This window comes from Salvelinus alpinus, chromosome 30 (assembly GCF_045679555.1).
Source record: "Salvelinus alpinus chromosome 30, SLU_Salpinus.1, whole genome shotgun sequence".
Classification (NCBI taxonomy): domain Eukaryota; kingdom Metazoa; phylum Chordata; class Actinopteri; order Salmoniformes; family Salmonidae; genus Salvelinus; species Salvelinus alpinus.
The window spans coordinates 26,502,450-26,519,564 of NC_092115.1; the positions used below are offsets into that span (position 1 = coordinate 26,502,450).

At 40.8% G+C, this 17,115-nt stretch overlaps 1 protein-coding gene across 1 annotated transcript in view; it reads left to right on the forward strand.

Annotated features, from left to right (window-relative positions):
- The first annotated feature begins 4,975 nt into the window (after positions 1-4,975).
- LOC139560055 (cadherin-12-like) overlaps positions 4,976-17,115 on the forward strand; it is a 35,740-nt gene continuing 23,600 nt past the window's right edge. Inside the window, exons 1-2 of the mRNA XM_071376548.1 lie at positions 4,976-5,407; positions 11,592-11,859. Coding sequence (XP_071232649.1) covers positions 11,617-11,859 — 243 coding nt within the window. The 5' untranslated portion in view covers positions 4,976-5,407; positions 11,592-11,616. The remainder of the gene's footprint in view (positions 5,408-11,591; positions 11,860-17,115) is intronic.

Here is a 17,115-nt window from a genome sequence, read left to right on the forward strand (position 1 = left end):
CCACTATCCAGTCTCTTATAAGGATCAATAAGGATGATAATATCACTGACTACATTATACAGTATACTATAGATTATATAGTGTTAACAATAACATAACAATCCATTTTAGTAAATTTCTGACCTGGTAATATTATAGGTACTGTAGCCCATTAAATACGTTTTCTCCTGGGGAAAAAAAGGATGAAAAAGGATGATTAATCATTAGATTGAAATATTGCAATATTATTTTCGGAAGGATAACCAAATCAGTTTGTAGCCTATTCTCTGAGACCTCATTACAGTCTGTGGAAGTGAGAGACAGGACAAATTAAATGTGTGTGGCTGACCATGATTTAATTTGATAGCCATTGCAGAATGGCTCTTAGTATCTGATATGTCGCCCTCATTTGTGGTCAGCCAGAGGCACAGGGACTATGAATAGAATAGCCTGTTGGTTCGAACACGGACAGACCTGTATGAATCTAAGCCTCTGCTCTATAATATCATGCAGAATCTAAAAAAGGATTCTGCCCTCTATTCTTCTCTCATATTTTCATTTGGAATCTCGGAGGACATGTTCAGTACCTCTACACCTTTGAAGAACACAAGAGACCTTTCGGTTCTGTTTAAGTTTACAATGAAACGCTAGTGGAAGGATCCAATGAGACCAACATTCCAATCTATTCCAAGTGGTTGGGCAGAAACAACGTCAGGAAAAATCTTCTTCCCCCACAAGGACAATTTCTAACTCTTTTGACCTCAGGGGGAGGTACTGAATGGCCTAGACTACGTGCCATCACTTCCCAAGTAATACATGTAAAGCAGAGGAGGCTGGTGGGAGGAGCAATAGAAAGAAGGGCTCATTGCAATGACTGGAATGGATTTAATGGAACAGAGTCAAACATGTGGTTTCCATATGTTTGATGTGTTTGACACCGTTCCATTAATTCCATTCCAGCCATTACAATGAGCCTGTCGTCCTATAGCTCCCCCCACCAGCCTCCTCTGGTGTAAAGTAAAAATTGTCATGGCAAAACCAAGGTATATGAGAATAGTGGGAACAGATTCAGCATTCTACTATTTCCATAATAGTCAGAATTGCACTATACTCTATAGGCTACTGCCTGGAAAACAATAGTGAAAGCTTTTACTGATCTGCCATCTTAGGTCAAGGGGAAGATGGAAAAACACATGGAGAAAAATCATAACAATGGGAACGGTTATTCTCCCAGGAAATACATAATAGTCACTTCCATATCCAGGAAATGCATAAAAACACACTCTGGATGCTCCTACCCTACTGCATGTTGGGGATTTAGTCTCTTCACACGTCAGAAGAGCTGAGAGACAATATGAGTTTAAAAACAGCCACATGGGCCAGTGCTCTCAGACCTCATTGTTTGTCAGACACGGCACATCGGCAACTGTACAATTCAATTCCCTTGTGATTTCATGAAATCTCATAGCATCTTTGCACAATTCCTTTGTATTGCATTGGATTATCTTCACTTTAGTGACAGCCACCCCCCATCTGTCACAATGGCATGCAAATCCACAATTGGTACAGTAGGGGACATAAGCAGTTTACATTTTTTCGGGGCCTCTAAGCTTCTGCATTTCCTTAAGGCAAAGCAGCAAATCCTTTATCAGGCATCTGGAGCTACTTTAACCTGTAATGAGATGCCTGTTTTATTTGTTCTGACTGCAAAGTGTAACACGGAAAAGGAAATAAATTATCTGCATTATATGGTCACAGTGTGTGGTAGGGCTTATAAGCGGTACGGTAGCTTGTCACATCCCAAGGAGGGTGTGGGGAGTGTTGTGTAGCTACCTCAGTTTATCAGAACATATGATTCTTCCTATTCAGAATGCATCAACAGTACACAAATTCTTCATTAACAGGTTTTGGCAATGTAATTTCAAAATCTGCAAAAGTACAGTCACAACTTCTCCCACGGGTTGCTTGCCAGGCCTGTCATATCTACAGTATCTTTCCACCCTCTCTGATTATCCTGTTTACAAATATGCACACACACACACACACACACACACAAACACACACACACACACACACACACACACACACACACACACACACACACACACACACACACACACACACACACACACACACACACACACACACACACACACACACACACACACACACACACACACACACACACACACACACACACACACACACACACACACACAACTCAGCCCACCATGTGTTAGGAGGATTAAATTGTGTTTCTCAGGGGGAACACCATGCCATCTGGACAGGGGTTGATCAGAGCAGGCAGGGGATTCACATTACTCCATGAACAACAATCAAATTAAGACCACGTTAGGAGAAAGGCAGAGGTTCAGACTCACAGAGAAACGCTATCATGCAATGTTATTATCAAAGTGTGCTACACACCACTACTACCAGTTGCTGTGGCTTAGTCTGTGGGGAGTTTTTAAAGGTCCAATGTAGCAGTTTTTATCTCAATATCAAATCATGTCTGGGAACAAATAAGTACCTTACTGTGATTATTTCTTTTTGACCATTTTAATTAGAAACAAAAATAGCTTCTTAGAAAATAGCCATTTCTGAAGTAAGAATTGTACTAGGACTGTCTGGCAGTGGTCAGAGTGAGGAGGGGGAAACTGAAAACTAGCTGTTATTGGCAGAAAGGTTTGGAACTCTCTTTCTTATTTATCTATTAACTAATTTACCGCCTGGTGATGTCACCAGGTAGGGAAAATCTCCATACCACTAAAACAGGCTGAAATTTCAGGTGGTATTTTCAAACAGCTCTTACACTAAAAGGGCATTATCATCACTTTCCCAATTTCACAGTATTATCCCAACCTCATAGTGTGGAAATACACTCATCTTACAGTTTATTAGGTACACCACCCCGTTCACGAAAATGGATCGCTCCAACAGACAGTGAGTCATGTGGCCGTGGCTTGCTGTATAAAGCAGGCAGAGGGGTCATTGAGGCATTCAGTTACTGTTCTATTGAACGTTAGAATGGGCAAAAGTGAGCGTTGTATGAACGTCAGTGCCAGGCGTGCCGGATCCAGTATCTCAGAAACGGCTGCTCTCCTGGGCTTTTCACGCACGACAGTGTCAAGGGTTTACCGAGAATGGTGCGACAAACAAAAATCATCCAGTCAGCGGCAGTCCTGTGGGCGAAAACAGCACTTTGATGAGTGAGGTCAAAGAAGAATGGCAAGAGTCGTGCAAGCTAGCAGGCAGGCCTCAAACAGGCAAATAACAGTGCAGAACAACAGTTGTGTTCAGAACGGCATCTCGGAACGCACAACTCGTTGATCCTTGACACGGATGGCCTATTGCAGCAGACGACCACACCGGGTTCGACTACTATGAGCTAAAAACAAGAAGAAGCAGCTCCAGTGGACATGCAATCACCAATACTGGGCAATTGAGGAGTGGGAAAACATTGCCTGGTCCGTCAAATCCGGGTCCCTGTTGCGTAATGCTGATAACAGAGTCAGGATTTGGCGTAAGCAGCATGAGTCCATGGACCCATCCTGCCTGGTACACAGTGGTGGCGGTGGTGTACTGGTGTGGGGAATGTTTTCAACGGACGTTTCCGACACCTTGTATAATCCACGCCCCAAAGAATGTGGGCTGTTCTGGAGGCAAAGGGGTGTCCGACCCGGTATTAGATGGGTGTACCTAATAAACTATCCGGTGAGTGTATATATAAAAGACAGAAACAATTGTTTTTTGACTGCAGTGGGCCTTTAAATTGGCTTAATGATGGACAAGACCATGTATTCCATTACTACTTCTGAGAGAGCAGGGAAAACATAATACCTTTGTCCGTCTGCGATGACACAAAGTACACAGATACCATGCCACTGGGAGAGCTGAACAGACCCCTTCGAACCTCTGACTACATCCCAAATGGCACCCTATTCCCTATATAGTGCACTGACTTTGACCAGAGTCATATGGGCCATGGTCAAAAGTACTGTACCACATTGGGAATAGGGTCCCATTTGGGACACACCCTGTGTGATCTGGTGGTCGTGTGCTCTGTCTTAATTGCTTCCCAGCCATGTATGCTAAAGTACTTTTGTTCCATTACTGTGGGAACTGAGCTAGGGTTTAAATCCCTTTTTTCTGTCAGCATCCTAACCGATAATCCACCCACATCACTCTCTCTCTAAACTGTAAACCATTTAAACTCTTGTTTGGGAGGCTCAGTATTCAAACAAAACATGACATTTAGCCCCTTCAGTGCATTTACAGTTTTATACAGTTCATGTCATTTTTGTGCTTTATTGACCAATTCTATTTTCATGGAATTACTTTGTTAAGTTGTTTTCTTTACCCTGCTTACAATTGTTGCTACCTTAAACTCCGCTGTTGGGTAATCTCTTATTTTATCTTAGTGGCTGCTTGTCATAGGCTACAGTGTGTGAGATGACATGCCTTGCTGAGCCGTTTAGAAATGACACCATTTACAAACGACAGCATTTTTTTCATTATCTCTTCCCTGATTTTGGAGAAAACAGCTCTCAGAGAACCAACCAACGAATGAGAGGCCAGAGCTAGACAAGGAGGAAATGATGAGAGAAAAATGTGGAATCCAAAATAGGTCAGCTCATAATGAAGGACATCATACATCAAAAGCTATTTTAAAACATTGAGAACTGGAGCTTTTCTATAAAAAATTGATAAAGTGCATTCATATGAGAGTTTCTCTAATCTATCAATTTCTGAAGACTAGAATATGTAACATTTCATTTCTTAACGAGCCTGTAGCCCACTTTAGTCACACACGCACACACGCACACGCACACACACATACACACACACCCCCTACATGACAGCTCCTCATCAACCCTTGTGTCAGTAATTGGGTCTTTACCATCAAAGTCTCATGGCTCTAGCAAGTTCCTCAAATTATGAACACAACAGAGCACATCACTGGCTGGCTCCAGCAGGGAGTGGGTTCCTCCCCTCTACTAATCCAGGAAACTAGAGGTGGGAGGACGATTCCAGACCAGCATGGGGACCTTATGGGATCGAGACTCTCTGACACCCACTTCAACTATATTCACAACACACGGAACAGGAGCGTATCAGAGTGCTGGGCTTGCAGCTTGGCTTGACGCTCTGTGCACTGCTGAGCACTCCTGAATACAATAGTACTACATACAGCTGATACTCAATCTCTCATTTTTCATCTCTCCTCCACACTCATCTGCTGCGAGATAGTGAGAAGAAAGAGTGTTGGAGAGAGCGAGAGAGAGAGAGAGAGAGAATGTGTTTGAAGGGCTGTAAGTCTGAATGTGTTTTTTGCTCGCAAGGGAGTTGCATTGCTTTTGCCATCAGACATTTGGATTAATCTGGTTTTAAAGCGCACCAGCCGGAGATTCTGGGAGAGACAGTCAAGGTACGTGTCACTGTTAGTGTCCTTAGTTGTTTTGTTGTTGGTTTTTTTAGGATAAAAAAATGTATTAGGCAACAGAGAAGTGGAGTAGTTATACCCACTGGGGTAGATGCTGAAGGTTGATGTTTAGTTTAAGAGAGTTCCAATTAATTTCACTGTTTCATTAAAATAACAATTGAACTAAATATTTTATATTTACAAAGATAAGATATATAAAGAAAAGATGTGAAAGTATTTAAATAAGAAATTACCTTTACAGTAGCAAATCAATTCTGTCCATATCACTATAGGACATACAGCCTACTAACTCTATCTAGCCCACATGGAGTGTGCCCACATGGATTCATTTTGAGATTTATTGCATTTTAAGGGAAAACATGCAGCAGCTCAGTCAGTGGTATTGAGCTCAATGATCTGCACTGGATGAAATTGATGCAAATGGTGCAGGTATTCAAATAGAGTGCACTGAATTCCATATTAAGCTCTAAAGCTGGTATTCTCTCTGTGTATATTTAAATGGTAAACACAAATACAGATGTAAGATATTAATTTGAGCCATTTTGCTACAGCAGTAAAATAATCCAGCAGCAACAGGAAATGTACATTTTATTTGGATTATAATTATTCCACATTTCTGTAAGGTTGATACATTTTTTTTAAAGCCTTTTTAAACCTCAAATACACTAAAAGTTTTACATTTCCTGCAAAGGAAAGTTCTCCTGCAACAGGGTGATCAAAATAAGATCCTTCATCTGTATATGCAAAGAAGACAACTGCTTCAGTTCTCTTTCTGTTCTCTGCTGTTTTTTGCGCAGATTGACGTTTATTGTCATGAGTCTTGTCTTGGAGGCAGAACTGAGCAATTTCCCCTTAGATAGGCCAACTGCAAAGTCAAAATTGGCAATATTATAAAAATTCATGAAAACAAAAATGTGCTTTTTGGTCTTAATTTAAGATTAGAGCTAGTAAATATATATAGGGTTAGCAGTGTGGTTAAGATTAGGGTTAAGGTTATGTTTAAAATCAGATTTTATGACTTTGTGGCTATGCCAGCTAGCGACCACTCTGCAGAGCTGCCTCCAGAACAATATTCATGACGAAAAATGCTAACCTGAGTTTGTATCTTTTATCTTTTATCTTTACTTTCTATTTATTTGTATTTATTAAGGATCCCCATTAGCTGCTGCCAAGGCAACATCTACTCTTCCTGGGGTCAAGCAACATTAAAATCACAGGAGGTTGGTGGAACCTTAATTGGGGAGGACGGGCTCGTGGTAATTGCTGGAGCGGAATAGGTGGAATGGTATCAAATACATCAAGCACATGGTTTGATGCCATTCCAATTGCAACGTTCCAGACATTATTATGAGCCGTCCTCCCCTCAGCAGCCTCCACTGATTAAGATGTATGAACACACTGTGTGCCCAAGCATTGGTTCTTGCCTTCACTGCATTAATACAATATGAGAGTAGGCTACAATAGACCCTGCTAGCACATTTAGTTATTTGGAAGTTGTAGGAACGTAAGTTTATGGTTTCCCATTAATTCTGGGAACAAAGTGATATGTTTCCTGATCTGTAAAACTGAACATGTTCCCTGTTCTAGCAAACATATTTTTTTGTTACGTTGCAGGGAAGTTCTGAGGACGTTTTACTATGGTTCCCTGGAAGTTTTTCAGGGAGGTTTTATTAACATTCTGAGAACAGAAATTAAAATTTTAACTGAATATTTCAATAATGCTAGCTTATTTTAGCTCCAAGCACAGACAGGACAATTCATTTGCTTATGCATTAATCATGCAAACAAATGTTTTATTGTGGCACGATATCAGTGAGATTCGAACGTATTATCTTTTATTTTCTCCCCATGGGATTAGTCCACTGCGCCACCAGGATCGAGCTAGCATCCTATGTTTATTTGACTCATACAAAGCTGCCCATTTCAAAGGAAACAAGCTCTCATTAGGATCAGGTGTGGCCAATTAGTGGGCGAGGCCAACACACCTGAACACACGTAACAAGATAGAGGATCGAGAGAGTTTTGTTGACGCTGAGAACAGAATGTATATGTTTTTAAATGACAATCTTAAAACGTTCTTTGAACGTTACTAATGTTTCTTGTGGTTTTATGGAACATTTTCTTAACGTTCTGAGAACATGACTTTAAATAGAACCATGAGGAAACCTGCAGAATCCAACATAATGGTTCAAGAACATTGTTTCATAACTTTCTCTGAACTATTTGAGAACATTCCCAATGTCAAACCAGTTGGAGAACGTTCCTAGAACATTATCAACATTGAAATTAAGTTTAACCATGTTTTAACTTTTAGGAAACGTTCTATTAAAGTAATGAAATACCAAGAAAATAATGTTTCTTCGTCAAGTTCCATAGATGTGCTGAGAATGTTCCAAAGCCAAGCAACTATCCTGCACCATTACCAGAAATTTGTTAGAAGGTTGTATGCAAAATAATCATAGGACAACCACTCTCTCACCAAGCTCTAAGAAACATATGGTTCTCCGAACGTTATGTGCTAGCTGGGGAATATCTGACTCTCCACTTTTCATTAAAAATATGTATTTATTGACTTTTTTGCAAAGGCCGGTTTTTAGCACAGACATCACCGACACATGATGTGTGCATTTCTTTATGACTTGCCTCAGCTCTATGCATACAGTATGTAATGGAGTTAATTGACTAACATGTCCACACAACATAAAGTTGGTCAAACCATAAAGATAATTGGCCATATTCTATAAAACATTGAACAGTCAGCAAAATCCCTAAATGATTATACAACTTGGGCATCAGAGCAGGTTTCGCGTTATAGGGAGATTGATGTGTGGATTTGCACCGGTTTCCACAATCCATGTAAATCAAGGAGTGCGTGTACAGGTATGCGTGTGTATGTGTGATATTTATTTAGGAACATACAGTACAGATTGTTTAATGTACCATAAGGGCACCTCAGACCATCCCTTCATGCCTCTGGGGATGTTTGTGCCTTTGGCCATGACTTAAAGATATGATTATGCTCAGAGGTTACTGTACAGTACATACAAGCCTGGGGTTCATATGTTGGTGCACTACCGCAAACACTGTTCGTCTAGGCTATGCTGGTTCATATTGGGTTCTACTTCATATGACAAACGGGCTCTTATGTAACAAAATTGCAGTCAAGCAAAACCATTTCCTTTGTCTCGGAATATTGATGCAGCAACAAAATTACATGAAATTGTGTTATACAGCACAAAGATGTCTCCTAGAAAAAAGCTATTGTGAGTAATAGTTTAAGCTTTGTAATTGTCTGCGTCCTTGTACGCCTGTCGTTGCAAACTTGATCTTCATTTTTATCTAAAAGTTTTAACACGTCTCAATGTAGAGAAAGGATGCACATACAAAAACTACAAGTCTGTTATTGCTTACTGTAGTCTTTGACATGTATTAAATTCAATATAGTTCAGCCAGCACAAAAATGTTGGCTTCTGCCTTTCTCAAGGGATGCTGTTGGATCTCTCAACACATCTCTCAACCAACAGTTCTGGAGACCTCAATCTAACTCAGTCTGACATTGTCTGGGAGTTTAAGGATAATTCTGTTGGATTAGGGGTGGCTTTCTGTTAAGTCACATGTTTGTGCAGTAAGGGGGTTGGTTGAGCCCTCGTTGGCCAGTATAAGAGCAGTGCAGGCTCCCGCAATACACAAACTAGTCTGTTCCCATAAGGCCTTCTGCTCTGAGGGCAGACACTACAGGACACATCTTACATTAACTGTAAAATAACTGATGACTGATAATGGCCTGCTGATTAGGACAAACAATAGTTTATAGGACAAAACAATAAAAAAGTAATATGGATGCAAGAACTATATTCAACAAGGTCATCCAACACATGTTATCAGTCAGTTTTTAAAAATGTAACCAGGCAAGTCAGTTAAGAGCAAATTCTTATTTACAATGACGGCCTACCGGGGATCAGTGGGTTAACTGCCTTGTTCAGGGGCAGAACGACAGATTTTTACCTTGTCAGCTCAGGGATTCCATCCAGCAACCTTTTGGTTACTGGCCCAACGCTCTAACGACTAGGATACATACCGCCCCAATTCTTTTGTTGTGGTCATCATTCGGTGACCACTAAACTTAGGAAACTGGGATATGGAATAGTCGAGTGCGACACGACACGAGGACATTTTGTTCATTGTTGGGATAAGAATGGCGGGGGTTTAGCCCTCAGAGAATACAGCAATGGATGCACAATAACTTGTCAACCAAGGAATGTAGCCTACCATCGCCTTTCAACAGACAACACAGGAAGAATGCATTCAGATTGGGACACAATGAAGGAGAGAAACTGTACTGTAAATTTGTATAAACCTGATGCTAAAAATAAACCGGTCTGTTGTAGCAGATTTGGAGGGGGAAGGATTGAAGTAAAGAGGGATGAGGGGCGGGATCAGTGAATGTGGGCCTACACAGTACCTATCATTCAGTACTATGCATGCAGACACTGCACTCTAAACAACTAACACTAGTGTAAAATGTCTATGAGGGTGACTACAAAGTACAGATGTAGGATTTTAATTTGAGCCAGTTTGCTACAGCAGGAAAATAATCCTGCAGCAATAGGAATTGTGATTTATTATGTGGATTATAACTCATGTATACTTTTTTGCAGGGTGGTTGATACATTTTATGTTGGGGCAAATCAGGTCTGAATTTTTTTTGTGGAAATTACAAACTTTAGAACCCTTTTTGAATACACCACACGTTTGCATTTCCTGCTGTGCAGGAAAATTCTCATCAACAAAAGAGTGATCAAATTAAGATTCTGCATCTGTATGTAAGTGGAGAGGTGACAGGACTTCTACTTGATTATGCAATGTGAAAAGTATTCTCTATTTTCTAGTATGCAGTTGTTGTTAGATATGCAGGAATGTCACATACTCCATCCAAAGTAAATTACAAATTCAAACCACTAACAGAGAACCTGAATCCTTGACATCTAGCTTTTGCACTGCTTCCTCCAGATCAAAATTGAAGTAAGCATATGCCGATTAAAACACCTGTTTTTCTGAGCAATCTTTTGAATTACTAAGACATGCGCAGATCAAATACACCGCGTAATCAGCGTTCCAGCGGTGTATTTGATCTGGGCATGTGCCAGCACCAGTAGTGCAAGGCATCATCTTATGCACGAGTGAAGTGAGTTCGGAAAGACTGAACATATGCATCATCTTACAAAATGTTTTTGCATACAAACTTTTTATGTCCGAACTCAGAATCAAATAGGTTTCGCAAAAATAACATGGCCACTGTGGTAGGAAGTTTATTTTGATTGCTGGTTTTCTGCATGAACAAAAGTTCCACCAGGTAGCCTGATTTCAGACGAGTCCATGTAAACAAGATGAAAAGGGAAATCATTCTTTTTGCGAAGCACGTAAACATTTTAAACAAACTTTTATGTTAATCTGACTATGCACAATAATTGTATTCTTGTGTGTATGTAATCGTGCTCAGGGAGTCTCTTTCTTTTATCTGATCTACCTTTCCTCTGTGTGTGCGACTGTGTTTGATGTTTGCTCCTGCTCCACTAAATTCACATTGCCTGACTTGCAGAGTTAAATGCACTCCTGAGGACCAATTTGCTCATGTTTCGTTTTCACTGAATCATGATCCATAAAATCCCTCCAGTAAGATACTGTCAAGCTTGACTAGACAAACATATAAAGTGTATTATGACCTCAATTATGAAATAAATTGGAGTAGACACAGCCTGAACAGATTTTGTTAAACAATGTTGATGAGTTGCTGATCGGGCAGTTATGAGATAGGACTGTTTGAAGTACTGCTGCTTATAACAATGTATTGCAATGTATTATGTAGCCTCGTCCTAGGCTCTATTACCGCATAGACTGAGAGACAGGTTTGACAGAGAGAGTCGGTTGGTGGACGAGATTACTTTCCATGTTGCCTTGTAACTACTTTAACTGCAGTGTAAAGTAAGACCATGTCACTCCTCTTTCCACCAGCAGACTAAGGTCAATGAGGACTAGTTGAGTGAGAAACCAAAGATCCTGGAGGCAAATCTAACAATGTCACCACAACATCCCCCCAATCCCCTTCTACCTTGGGTCTACAACCCAGCTGATATTGTCTAACTCACAGTTTCTCACTGGAATTCAACAGAGATCCTCCACTGCCCAGATTGCCAATGATCACAAGGAACGGTCTCCTGCTGGTCTTTTGGTATCTCTTCGACAAAGGCTTCCTGGCACCCCTTCACTCTCCAACCCAAAGCAGGATGGGAAGAGAGCACCACCTGAGGGGCATGGCAGGACTGGGACTGAGGAGACATGGGGCATCAGGGGTTCAGAGGGTAAAGCGAGGATGGGTGTGGAACCAGTTCTTTGTACTGGAGGAATATATGGGATCTGAACCACAGTACGTTGGAAAGGTAAGGCACCATCATTTTAGGGTTCTGATTCTCTAAGACTGATCAATATACAGTTGAAGTCAGAAGTGTACATACACTTAGGTTGGAGTCATTAAAACTAGTTTTTCAACCACTCCAAAAATGTCTTGTTAATTAATAAACTATAGTTTTGGCAAGTCGGTTAGGACATCTACTTAGTGCATGACACAAGTCATTTTTCCAACAATTGTTTACAGACAGATTATTTCACTTATAATTCACAGTATCACAATTCCAGTGGGTCAGAAGTTTACATACACTAAGTTGACTGTGCCTTGAAACAGCTTGGAAGATTCCAGAAAATGATGTCATGTGTTTAGAAGCTTCTGATAGGCTAATTGACATTATTTGAGTCAATTGGAGGTAAACTTGTGGATGTATTTCAAGGCCTACTTTCAAACTCAGTGCCTCTTTGCTTGACGTCATGGGAAAATCTAAAGAAATCAGCCAAGACCTCAGAAAAAAAATTGTAGACCTCCACAAGTCTGGTTCATCCTTGGGAGCAATTTCCAAACGCCTGAAAGTACCATGTTCATCTGTACAAACAATAGTACACAAGTATAAACACCATGGGACCACGCAGCTGTCATACCGCTCAGGAAGGAGACACGTTCTGTCTCCTAGAGATGAACGTACTTTGGTGCGAAAAGGGCAAATCGATCACAGAACACCAGCAAAGGTCCTTGTGAAGATGCTGGAGGAAACAGGTACAAAAGTATCTATATCCACAGTAAAACTAGTCATATATCGACATAACCTGAAAGGCCGCTCAGCAAGGTAGAAGCCACTGCTCCAAAACCACCATAAAAAAAGCCAGACTACGGTTTGAAACTGCATATGGGGACAAAGATCGTACTTTTTGGAGAAATGTCTTCTGGTCTGATGAAACAAAAATAGAACTGTTTGGCCATAATGACCATCGTTATGTTAGGAGGAAAAAGGGAGCCTTGCAAGCCGAAGAACACCATCCCAACCGTGAAGTACAGGGATGGCAGCATCATGTTGTGGGGGTGCTTTGCTGCAGGAGGGACTGGTGCACTTCACAAAATAGATGGAATCATGAGGGAGGAAAATTATGTGGATATATTGAAGCAAAATCTCAAGAAATCAGTCAAGAAGTTAAAGCTTGGTCGCAAATGGGCCTTCCAAATGGACAATGACCACAAGCATACTTCCAAAGTTGTGGCAAAATGGCTTAAGGACAACAAAGTCAAGGTATTGGAGTGGCCATCACAAAGCCCTGACCTCAATCCTATAGAACATTTGTGGGCAGAACTGAAAAAGCGTGTGCAAGCAAGGAGGCCTACAAACCTGACTCAGTAACACTAGCTCTGTCAGGAGGAATGGGCCAAAATTCACCCAACTTATTTTGGGAAGCTTGTGGAAGGCTACCCAAAACATTTGACCCAAGTTAAACAATTTAAATGCAATGCTACCAAATACTAATTGAGTGTATGTAAACTTCTGACCCACTGGGAATGTGACGAAAGAAATAAAAGCTGATATAAATCATTCTCTCTACTATTATTCTGACATTTCATATTCTTAAAATAAAGTGGTGATCCCAACTGACCTAAGAAGGGGAATTTTATTAGGATTAAATGTCAGGAATTGTGAAAAACTGAGTTTAAATGTATTTGGCTAAGGTGTATGTAAACTTCCGACTTCAACTGTACACCTCTGTTTAACCTCTGCCTTCACTCCTCTGATGAGAGTTTGAGGTAAGAAATCAAATAGAAGAGGAGTTCAAACACTTGGGCATCTGTTCTTTAAGACTTAAAGAATATACCAATAAGCAGCACGACACATCACATCTAATTGCTTGGGCTGCTTGATCGGTTCTGGCTGTGACTTTTGCAATTTTCTCAGTATCATCAATAATTATCCACACACAAAGGAGGTTAAAGAGTGTTTTGTGCCATTCTAAATCAAATTTCAAGAGGCATTAAGAACCATCCTGGAATCTGGCACTTCCAGCTCGAATGGGATAATGTTTTAGATTGACTTGTCAGCTGCTGATGCCAAGGCAATCTACTACGGCCTTTCTCAGTACGCACGGTCCCGCTGGATGTGTTTCCGTTGGCTGAGAAAGGAGGGATGGGACACATTGTCAAACTGATGCTACCGCTCCTGCTTTAAAATTACTGAGTGATTCACTCCTCACAGTGTGTGTCCCCCAAATGGCACCCTATTTCCTACATAGCGCACTCCCTTAGACCAGGGCGGCCCATAGTGCTCAAGTCAAAAGCAGTGCACCATACATGGAAAAGGGTGCCATTTGGGACATACCCAGTTTCTGTGTTGAGAATGAGGACGACAGCATCGAGCCGTGCATGGCCAGCCCCGAGACCACAGATTAATCTGCTGCCAGTTAATAGGGGACAGTGTGAAGGATCAGGACCTTGATTATTACTGTGAGCTACATTTTTGGAAAGCTCAAATCTGGCTTGGAAACAGTGTGACTGCCAGGTCATTGGGAGAATCCTAATTGCATACTTCTCTTGCCTCGCCTTCTTCTCTAAAACCATTGGAGGAGAAGGTCAGAGGGGAGAGAGACCAATGGGTTTGAGAAGGATGCAAGACAAGAGGACGCAAGGAGTATGCAATTGAGATTCTCCCATGGATTCGCATTCAGCTAGGGAGCGCTGTCTAATAGCATCCAAAACTCTATGGAGGCATGTTATTGTATATAATGATAATTTGCACATGAAGACTTTTCTCAGCCATTGCTTTGGTTATTGTTTCTAAATATCACCTTTGAATTGAGATTTAGCGAGGCAATACTATTATTTATAAACAGATACAAAATTGACAACTTTACCAACAGGTAATGACTACATCTTTGCTGGCAAAACAGGAAAACAAGCATTTTCTTCCATGACACCTTTGTGTGAACATTTTAAAAAGAAAATGACTGCACCACTGTTCCACATTGCCGAAAGCTCCTCTGCTGGGTCTGTCCCCATGCATTATGCAACCGTAGAGGCAGACACAGACACAGCTGAGCAGCGGAGTGAAAGACCCACATTTAAACACCAGCTTACCTTATGCTCCTGGATCTGACATTCAGCAAGCTTTAGAGGAAGACAACTATGTGCAACTGTACTATGTACAATTAAACAATAAGTGTCTGGCCCCCATACTGAGCAAAGGCCATCTGCAAGGAAGACAGGGCTAGTGGGCTAGTCTGGCCTCAGCTAAAACACACTAAGCTTTTCTCTAGTCTAAATCACTGGGTTAAATTGTCTGTGGTGCTTATGATCATTATAGCATGCTGGTTGAGTCTCTCAAGGACAGCCACTTCTCAGGTTAAACTACAGCATTTTACTTCAGCTATCATATCATTTAGCATTTTGTATATGTATGCAGCGCCACTGGCCTCCATGACTAGGGGGCAACTTTCACTGGAGGTGGGGGCATGCCCCCCTCCCCCCCAACATTCTGAAATTGCATTTTTGTCCCCCCCCCAGTTTTATAATTGGAATGTGATACAAAACAGGCAACCGTGTGCTTTAGGACCATGTGTACGCTTCCGAGCGGTCGGGTAGGCTGTTGGGAGTGTTTTTCCAAACGGATAAAAAAATTATAATAACTCAAAAAATATATGTCCCCCGCACTTCTAAAACAAAAGTTCCGCCCATGTCCATGACTATCCATTGCTGCAGGAGATGATAAACTGATCATCATTTGTTTTAATCATGAAAAGAGCACACCTCTCATGCCCTTTTGAAGGAGAATACATCACCCCCTTGCCCCCTATTCCTTTTTGCTGGATAACCTTTTACAATGACACATTCATTTATCTTACAGGTGCCCCTGTGCGTGACTTTCAGACACTCAAATAACCACATTATGTATCAGATTGTATGGATTCGGCTAAATATCAACACCACATTCTATTATATAACCGCGCTAATGGCCGACAGTTACTCCATCCCAACACTGATTTGTACTCAGGGCACAAGCTATTCCTCTGCATAAAAGCACTGGATGGATACTTTTAATAATTCTATTCAAATATGTATTTCCTCCCGATTTATTTCAAGCCAGACATTGTTCCTGTGGAGGTCTCATTGTTTTTACCACAAATGGCCTCAATTTTTGATTCACTTTAAAACTCATTATATCCAAACTCACTGTCAAAAAAATCGTGTTCCCCCTGCTGAATGCGTTAGGTACATCAGACAGTAAATGGACATAAAATAATGTGATGAGCAAATGTGTCTTGAGATTTCGCCCTCTGATTTAATTACATTCAATTCAGTGACTTTCTAAATAAACCATTCATCTCATGGAAAAGGTTTAATGGTCCCCTGCATACTGAAACTGAATCACAGTGGTTATGTCCTAAATGGCACTCTATTCCCTATATAGTGCATTACTTTTCAGAAGTAATGCTGTACATAGCGAAAAGAGTGGGGCATTTTATTGCTCTGTTGTTGTGGCTCATGGATTATATGCTACAGATGTAGGACCTTCATTAGCTACAGCAGGAAAATGATCCTGCAGCAACAGGACATGTGAATTATTATGTGGATTATAATTAACAGACATTGTTTGTAGGGGTTGATACATTTTTTGTTAGGGCAAACCAAGTCTGATATTTTAAAGTGGAAATTACAAACTTTAGATCCTTTTTAAACTTCGAATACAGGTTGCATTTCCTTCTGTCAAGAGGTGACAGCAATTCTACTTGATTATGGAATACGACAAGTATTCTCTATTCTCTAGTATGCACTTGTTAAAAATGCAGGAATGTCACATACTCCATGCAATGTAAATTACAAAGTCAAAACGCTAACAGAGAACTTGAATCCTTAATCTAGCTTTAGCACTGCTTCCTGCAGTTTCCGTCATTCATATAAAATAAAATCAATGTTTGGACTTACAGTTGAAGTCTGAAGTTTACATACACCTTAGCCAAATACATTTAAACTCAGTTTTTCACAATTCCTGACATTTAATCTGAGTAAAATTCCCTGACTGATGACTTGAGATGTTGCTTCAATATATCCACATAAATTTCCTTCCTCATGATGCCATCTATTTTGTGAAGTGCACCAGTCGCTCCTGCAGCAAAGCACCCTCACAACATGATGCTGCCACCCCCGTGCTTCACGGGGATGGTGAACTTCGGCTTGCAAGCCTCCCCCTTTTTCCTCCAAACATAATGATGGTCATTATGGCCAAACAGTTCTATTTTTGTTTCACCAAACCAGAGGACATTTCTCCAAAAAG